The sequence below is a fragment of the Chrysoperla carnea genome, chromosome 3, assembly GCF_905475395.1.
Source record: "Chrysoperla carnea chromosome 3, inChrCarn1.1, whole genome shotgun sequence".
NCBI classification, from domain to species: Eukaryota; Metazoa; Arthropoda; class Insecta; order Neuroptera; family Chrysopidae; genus Chrysoperla; species Chrysoperla carnea.
Genome location: NC_058339.1, coordinates 38,092,249 through 38,101,532, shown reverse-complemented (window position 1 = coordinate 38,101,532; position 9,284 = coordinate 38,092,249). Strand labels below are relative to the sequence as shown.

Here is a 9,284-nt window from a genome sequence, read left to right as displayed (position 1 = left end):
TGTATTTTCGAGACATCCATTATTATTTAGGTCCGAGGACTACACGTATTCGATTTTCTTTGGATATTTTTGTCCAGAATATTAAAAATTGAACTAAATCCTGGTAGAAAAGTAGATATTTCAAATTTTTGTCAAGCGCCCTAATAAGCACGATTTCGTATGAATAGGTAGAAATTTTAATACATTTAGCCATTATTAACCCTAACTGATTATATTAAAATAGAACACATATGCATATTGATCGCCAGTAAATGTTTACAATTCAGTTCCAAACATCAAGATTTTAATCGAACAGGCCAGACTTGACGTTTTTTAGTTTATTCAAACATCTTCATAAAAATTGATTAGAAAATTTTTAATTTCAGTCACGTTGATTGGTTCTATGCATATTTTTTATCCTTTGTTATTTATATCAATAAATGTCATGCCTATCGTTATTAACGTTTTAACAAACGCAAAGAAAAAGTTCTGCTAGTTAAAATGATTTTCATTTAAAATTTTTCTAGTATATTTGTATTTCTTATTGAGTTGTTCTCAGAAAATAATATGTCATAGGAATATTGCTGTTTTAGCATACAAAAAAATCAAGGAAGAGTAATCACAAAAACATTATTTCCTTTCCAATTTTACAACATATAACATCTTATTAAAAATTATCAGAATTCGAGCACAATGTATATTATTATAAAATACTTGCTACGAAATGTTGGCTCTTAAGAGAGCTATTCATAAGTAATCCATCAAGCAAAAATGAAAATTCCTATTCTTACGTTATTATTTGAATCGAATACGTATAGTTGTCAGTGGCGGATCCAGAAAAAGATTTAATCTACATAATAGATCAGAAATAAACAACTGATGAAATTCGTGTTTGCAAGTTAACTTCACAATAACAAATATTTTTGTCTTAATATGGGTACAATTATACCTATACTGCCCCCCACCCTGGATCCACCACTGGTAATCGTACCTACCCAATCTTTTTAAATCTAACACCAATCCAGAGAGAAAAAAAAAAGATAAAAAAAATAAAAACACACAAATAAAGACCTCAAAATATTTATATAATTTAATACATTCTTATACAACATAATTCCATTTACCGAACAATAAAATTTATTATTCGAAAATATCATTTTTTTTATATAAAATTGAATGGATCGAAGCGAATATTTTTTTTTTAAACAACAAAAACTTAAATTGGATGTTAAAAAAATTATATAAATTACTAGCTAAGCGTAACTATTTGACAAAAAAGAAAATTTAAGAGAATATTTAATCGATTTTTTTCGTCGTTCCCATGATTTGTGTAAATTTGCCCATTAGGAACATGCTCAGTCTATTTTATTTATTTAAAAAAACAAATTAAAAATATGGATGGTTAAGAAGTTTGGGCATCAGTTTTAATGTGTAATGAAGGATTGTTAGAGGGATGTGGAGTGAAGGACACGGCACACACAGTTAAGTTTATTTAAAAGACTGTTTGTGAAGAGAGTTCAGTAACTCTCAATGACGACTTCTTTTCTTCTCAAAATAAATTCAAAACGAATAATTAATTAATTAATACAATAATAACAATCTGCATGTGTTTTTACTTTTTTTTGTTTTTTATTTTTGTATTTTTTTTTGTTTTTGTTTATGTTGTTAAATTAGAGTGACGTGGTGTGATGTTTACCTAATTGTATATTTTAATAGCTTTCTCGAGATAATTTAAGCGGGATCGTTTGGGAGCTTTGTTAATGTGCTCCAATCCTAGCCATGGTCGTGGTGTTGCTGAAACAAAAACAAAACATTTATAATCTTCTCTTTCCGTTTCAGTGGTTACAATAAAAAAAAACGTTTTTTTACTCAAAAGTCACGAAAATTTAATTCATTAGCTGGTGGACAAATATTTTGCATATGGCCTAAAATATACAAAAATTGGGTTTATTTGAAGATTGGTTGAGCATTTTCGGCGGAAAAGCTTTATGAAAAAATTCACTATATATAAGATTTTCGGCGGAATCTCGGGAACTGTTATCTTGTCAAATTAATTGGATTTTTGTAGAGCTTTTGATTATAACTTTGAAAGATTTCCTTTCACATTGGGTTTTATTTACTTTTTTTATTCTCTCGGCGAACAGAATTGAATTTTACTCTGCAAATCAACATCAAAATAGACAGATAAATAATTCTATTAAGAAAAAAAAATTACCTTGATTTGGATGTACTTTCAAATCCTGGATATTAATTATATAATCATCATCAGTAATAAATTGAGGCCTTCCTAAAATCACCAACGCAAATTTGAATTTCTCCCATTCTTTATCTGGTATTGCTAATTTCTTTTGCATACGTTCTTTAACACGTCCAAATGTATCACCTTGTTTAATTTTTATATAAAATGGTATACCAAATGTTGAGAATGTATCTTTTTGAAAATGTGCACATGGCATCAAAATTTCATCATCTTGTAACAATAATTCATCCCGAGGCACCTCTTCGATCCTATATTGTTTTGTAGATGGTAATGATTCTAATGGTGTGTCCTCTTTAGGACCCGGTGATATTTTATTAGAATTCACTTCAAATATTCGTAATCTACCGGAACCACCTTCAGAAAATTCCACTTGTTTTTTTGCCTCTTCGAGTAAATCCGCTACTGTACCACATTTATTTGGATATAAAATTAACTCTTTTTCCTCTTTCATTTTAGGACCAACCCATATACATTTAAACTGTTTCTTATTCTCCAATTCGTTGACTCGGATACTCAATGGTTGATAGTATAATTTTTTCGGTGTTTTTGGTTTACATTGCACTAATAAATCTTTTAGGGTACCTTCAAATGTACACCGGAGTGCATGTCCAGGGCTATCTTTATAATTTTGACATCTAAAAAATTGCAATAAATATGGATCGGTGCCAACGCGTTGCGCCACGGCTCGAGCGATTTGATCGTACGTCATTCGCTGTGATAATTCCATTGTAAAACCCATATCATTTGGTATCGTTTTATCTACAAATGTGACTTCAACTCTATAATACAAATCTTTAAAATAATCTTGGCATGTAGGTAATTCACAAGATTCATCACGTTCGTCACGCTCAAAAACAATGATATCACCATCCATTAATTCTTCTAGAACTTTCTCCAAAGGTTCATTTAAATTTGTTATACGTTCAGTCATATTTGGACGAATTTCTTCATATAATGCTAACGGTGTATCTGGAGGGAAACCCGCGCGTTCATTTAATAATGGAATTAATTCCGAAACCCGACAATTTACGGGTAAATAATGATGACCACAATAGTGGATCTTTTTCTGTTTTGGATCGTATAATTTGAAGAATAATAATACATCACTATCTTTATCAAAAGGTGGCAGAGCTGTTAGACCCGAATCAGTTGGTAATAATTCAAGGAAAATTGTCCATGGATTTTGATTTTCACTGGCATCCATAACAGTTTTATGTAAATCTGCTTCCATGTCTAATAAAGTTGGTCGACATGTGGTGTTAGAACGTTGACTAAATGGCCATGGCCGTATCTGCTCAGGTGGATAACGTAAACTATCTGCTAATGTTTCTAATAGTTCAACAACAGTCGCTTGTTTTCGCACACGATATACCCGATAAGCTGCACGCTCAGAGTCGTACAAGTCATTACCTTGATGGCCATCAAAGGCATCTTCAAGGAGTACATTTACTGTCATATATAAGTAAGCTTCGTTACGTTCTTTACGACGAATTTGTTCTAAACGTTTCTCTTCCGCTAATCGTTCAATAAGTTCACTAGGGATGTCTGCTTCAGTCACCTCTTGAAGTACTGTACTTAATTGACTATCACGTATGTAGACTAACATATATGCGTTGGTACAATGTTTTACGGTTAAATTCATGTCTTCGTCATGACCACCGTAATTATGTTCGATTGCCTCTTGCTTTGTACACCTAGATACAACGTCATCATCAAATTTACACCATTTACCATCACCTTTTGGATTTATAAATACAACATAATGTCCACCATGATTGTCACCAGAGTGTACCAATACTGCATGCAAGGTATAATCTGCTGGGGTTGATTCGTTGTCTTGTAAATATTCTGCAAAATTTTTATATAATATTAGTGAAATCTATTTTTTTCTAGTTTAATTTGCCTTTCACGTGTTTATAGTTTTTTTCATTATAACAAAAATGATCTAATCTATTAGTAACAGAGTTGACCTTTGCAAATGATATCTTATAATACAATTATGTTTTATGTTTAAAACAGGATTTGATTTTATATGACCTACAGGTAAAAATTTAAACTAGATATTTTTAAAACAAAAAAATTGTGACAGTATTACACCATGTTTATTTAATTTGAACTCGCACTTCAATCATTCTATTACATTTATTCAAAACCGAACTTTAAACGAATCAAAACAACTTACCATCTAAAGATATATGCTCATAAAATTCAAATCTGTCGTTAAATTTGACAGAACAATCGGTGATTGGATCGTATTGAAACCTCATCAAATGTAAATGAAGTACTGGTGGAAATGACGAGAATATAACACCTTTTTCAGCATCTTGTAATCCATGTTCGCCAGCATCATATTTGTTATCACCGTCTAATGTTTCACGAGCAATATAATCTTTAAATGATTCCTCAATGTTTTTCTTCCCCTTGATGTTCAATTGTATATCGTAGAATGTTTCAACACGTGTACTTGTGTATGCAACATTCTTACATTTGATATAGGATACCATTTTTCCTTCAAACAGTTTTGGTACAGTGCCCTCAACACACGTACCTTTCATTTTGCTTTCTAATTTGTCCAATAACACCTGCAAATAACAAAAAGTTTTGTTTAAGGAATTTAAAGAATTTATTTGAAGAAATGCAAAAAAAAATTTAAACTATTCGTTCGATCAGCATGAAAATCAATAGACATTATTTATTCACACAACGAATTGATAGAAATAAGAAATAAAATTAAGAGAAAAATTGCAACATTAAATGTATAAAATCACATATACAGTCTTACAATGTATCAACATTCTCTGCCAAATCGTCGATACCACTCTCTAAACAGAGGATTTTAACTGGGGAGAAAGACACATGCACTAATGCAAAAATGCAATAAAATATTCTTTTTAAGAGATAGATTAGTGGCAGCGAATAGATATTAAAATGAATAAAATTTAATTCGTAAAGATTATGTACTTACCCTAAGAAATTCCTGAACATCATGTTGCATAAATGAATCTAATGTCTCCCAACCAAAAGATTTAGTCAATTTTTTAGTGCCAACTGGTTTATCACAAAATTGTAATTCATGAAATACTCGCTGTAAAGCTAGGGCAACTGATTTAGTGCTGTCATCCGATTCTGTTGGCATTTTATAAACAGCCTTTCGTAGTTGATTTGTAAAATACAGAGTCTAGAAAAAAAATAAAATCTAATGTCTCCACACTTTGAAGAAGTTTTAGTGTTCTAACGCTTTGTGGTATGGTTTGTGTCTGTCGCTTGGCCATATGTCTTTTAGACATATTTACCAAAATGTGATTTAAAATTATTTAAGAAACAAGCACAATAATTGATTATTCTAGAAATGTTTGTATGATTCTGAAATACACCAAGAAAGATGCGTAATTTCTATACACCTCAAATCACATTTGTTTACTATGTATATATGAAATATATATCAAGGTATACTAAATTTAGTTCCAAGTTTGTACGCTTAAAAATATTGATACTACGAAAAAAATTATGGTATAGATGTAAGAAGCATTCTAGCCATAGTTCCATAATTACGAAATTCAATAGAAAACAAATGAAAATAAACAATTGACTGAGTTAATTGTTGAAATACTCTGTATAGACAGTCGAATACCAGAGCAGTGAAATGATCATCTTTTGACCGCCCTTTCGAAATTTCGAAAAATTTTCCATTTGCCCCCTTTATAATATGCGACAAGTTTGGTATGAAATAATTAAAGTAATGGGAAAAAGTTCAAAATCATACCTGTAATAATGAGTTCATATAACATGTAGCGCCTTGATTTTTTAAACCAACGTATCCCGTATGTTTCTTTGAATCCCAAGATACACCATGTGGAGCATCGGCATTGACATGCACCTCTAACGTAATACAATCATCTTTGACAAAGCATTTATCAGATTCCAGAACTTCATTCCACCCCATAAAATGTGAAAACCCCCAATCATTTTCTTTACTATAAAATAAATGTTGTATTTTCCTAGAGAATGGTTCGACATCTGGTCGATATGATAATAATCGCAATTCGGCCACTGCATAACATGACCATGAACTACTTTCACTTTCACCATTGCATTGTAGAAAAAATCCCAATGATTTTTGAGCAGATCTATCTTGTGTTTGACTTGTCCGTTGCATAACCATTATTTTCCATGGTAAATTCCTTACATAACATGGTGGCGATAACACTGATTCCTGTTTTAAATAAGTCAAAATAAAATAATGTTCTTCTCAAATTTGTAGAGAAAATATTTCGAAGGCTATTCTTGAAATAAGAGACAAGTTGATACAAACGTATATAATCTGGAAATTTATATTCGTTAGACACAAAATAAACAATTTTCTGCACAAAAATCTGCTTCACATTCTTTGCCATTATTAACATATTAATCTAAATACTATTACGTAAATGCACACATTTTCCTTTTCTGTTTTCTGCGTAAATAATAATTTGAAGAAAAAAAAAACATGGTAAGGCATTTTATATAGAAACGTTTATATAAGTAGAACATTGAAATATTAAACATCCCTGCTGATATTATAAGAGAATTTTCAAATTTTAAGTTTCCTCTCTCGTTGACGAAAAGTTTCAATCGGATCAGACTAAACTTCAGCCATCGTTAAATATGTTTAATAATGATCATTTACGAAGTTTTTTCCTAGGTTTCGGACACAAACTTTTACCCGTAGCGGCTTTTTGTCGCATGTTAATGAGGAAATTGATTACAAAAAAAAGTACTTTCTAACTCAATAACTAACCAACTCTTTCTATTACAATAAGAATTTTCCCGAGAATAATTCAAAGGAGGAAATATCACATTCCAGCCCATTAATTTCGCGCAAAAAATATGCTTATTTGCTATTAGCGTTGCGGCAGATTTTCGATTATACGTTATTACCTTGTTTATATAATTTCATCATTCCAATAAGAATCTTTCGGGTTGAAAATTACCACAGGATAAAAAATTTTATCCTGAAGAAATGTGATACTTTTTTGGCTAAAAAGTAGCCTATTTCACTCTAGCCCTTTATCTATCTCTATGCGAACAGGAATCTTTTTATTTTTAACAAATAAAACGACATTTAAATAAAATGAAAATTAGCATTAAGAAAATTAATTCCTTATTTAAACAAAATGTATCTTGTCTCTATTTCACTAGCCAGAGCCTTGAAATGCAAAAATTTTGATATTTACTTTCAATCTACTAAAATTAGTGACTGTGAAGCTGAATGTCGCTTCGGAACGTGCTTCATCTTCATCCATTTCCGCATCCTGATTTGCTTGTGCTGCACCTACACCAGCGCCTGTTTGGGCATCTGCCATGGGTTGTGGTCCTATAGCACCCAATACCATTCCTGTCTCTAATGCACTATCCCCACCTCCTGCATCTGTGACTGATTCGACAGATTCGACTAAAAAATAAAGTTTAAAAACAAAAAAATTTCAAAAACCACTTTTATAAACTCATGCTATGGTTTTTTTAGAATAAAAATTAATTTCGCGGGGAAATATTACGATATCCAAGAGGGTAGAGTAGAAATTTGAGCCTTACTTTCAGTTACACTATCATATTTTATTAACTGGCGAAAATAAAAAATAATAAATTGGTTGTATCCACATATGTTGATTATTAGGTAATAGAGGCCCGCAAAGATATAGATGAGATATCAAATTATCAACTCTGAATCAATATCTTTCGATGTATGTAATATGGAAGACTATAATAAATATGCATCCTAAAAACTTGTTGTCTAGGTTGTAGGGTATCTTAATCTTACCCAAATGTTATTGAGTATGATTTTATCCATGACAAAAAACAAAGATATATTGGGTAGCATATGTTAATAAATTTTGAACCCACTAAATAACTTTGTTTAAATTTTTAAAAATATTGTTAAGATTTGAGAAAACTGATAAAATACTTAAAACAATTTTCTTAACTAGATTGGTCATCGTTACGAAATCTTCGATAAACGACTTGCAGTAAACTATATATCCACATTCATATATAAATTATTATTTCGGAAGTTTTCGATAAATTCAACTAAAATATTTTTAATAAAAAAAAAATGCAAATGTGAATATCACTAAAAATTTTAATTGTCTAAATAAAAATAATAAAAATATGAATGTCACGATTTAAGGTCATAAATTTTGAAACGAACAATAAAATAAAGTTTTGTGTTATTTACTTTGAAATTCATGTCTTTTCAACGATTCCGACATGAGAGGCAAATCATAGCCAAATGAAAATACTTTTAAAATAATTTTTTTTGTTTTAATCTAGAGTTTAAACTTAGTATGTAAAACACTTGCTTGAACCCCGAAATTTGTCACATATACACACACTAAAAAACACTAAAAATACGTTACGAATAAGCGTGAATGGTAAATAATTTAATGATCCAAAATAAATGAAAGAATTTGAGTTTGAGAACTCTTATAAATATCGAATATGTTGACAAGTGACAGTCAGCTGTCAAGTATGATTCGTAGTATGACAAAAAGTAATTGTAATTATTATTAAACAAAAACTTACCTTCATGTGTGTCCATTTCTTCTACTTCATTTGCATGAGTAGGAGGAATCACAAGTCGTTTTTCCTGCCCCGTCACGTGGTTCATCTCGACACCACTTTGGGGCGGCGTCTCGATACCGCCTTGTGTTTCTTTATTGCCTGGTGGCGAATTGCCTTTGTTCTTTTTCAGGCTTAAATGTTGAAGCTTCTCGTTAATATCAATGGTGTTGAAATTATTTAACTGGTTTTGAATACAATTTTTATTGCTGGAGACAGTCGTCAATTTGACAAAGTGCTTACTCGCGATGCGCCCAATGTCTGCGGTTTTCAAAACCCTCTAGGCGAGGGGTACACGCTTCAACCATATATACGATTCTTTAAATCGCTCAAACCAACTTTATCTTATATAAAAAATTTATAGTTACGTTCTTGTCGCAATAATTCAACTAATTTGCGGCGACAGAACAATTATATTCACAGGAAAATAAACAAAATGGAGGTCAGTATC

General features: G+C 30.9%; 1 protein-coding gene across 1 annotated transcript; it reads right to left on the bottom strand.

Annotated features, from left to right (window-relative positions):
* Positions 1-1,043: 1,043 nt before the first annotated feature.
* Positions 1,044-9,284, bottom strand: LOC123296855 (ubiquitin carboxyl-terminal hydrolase 7-like). Its single transcript, XM_044878532.1, has 7 exons — positions 8,798-9,284; positions 7,453-7,670; positions 6,003-6,452; positions 5,205-5,417; positions 4,422-4,821; positions 2,195-4,087; positions 1,044-1,773 (listed from the first exon to the last, which is right to left on the bottom strand). Exons 1-7 carry the CDS (start codon positions 8,880-8,882, stop codon positions 1,676-1,678), a joined length of 3,357 nt encoding a protein of 1,118 aa, XP_044734467.1. The 5' UTR covers positions 8,883-9,284; the 3' UTR covers positions 1,044-1,675.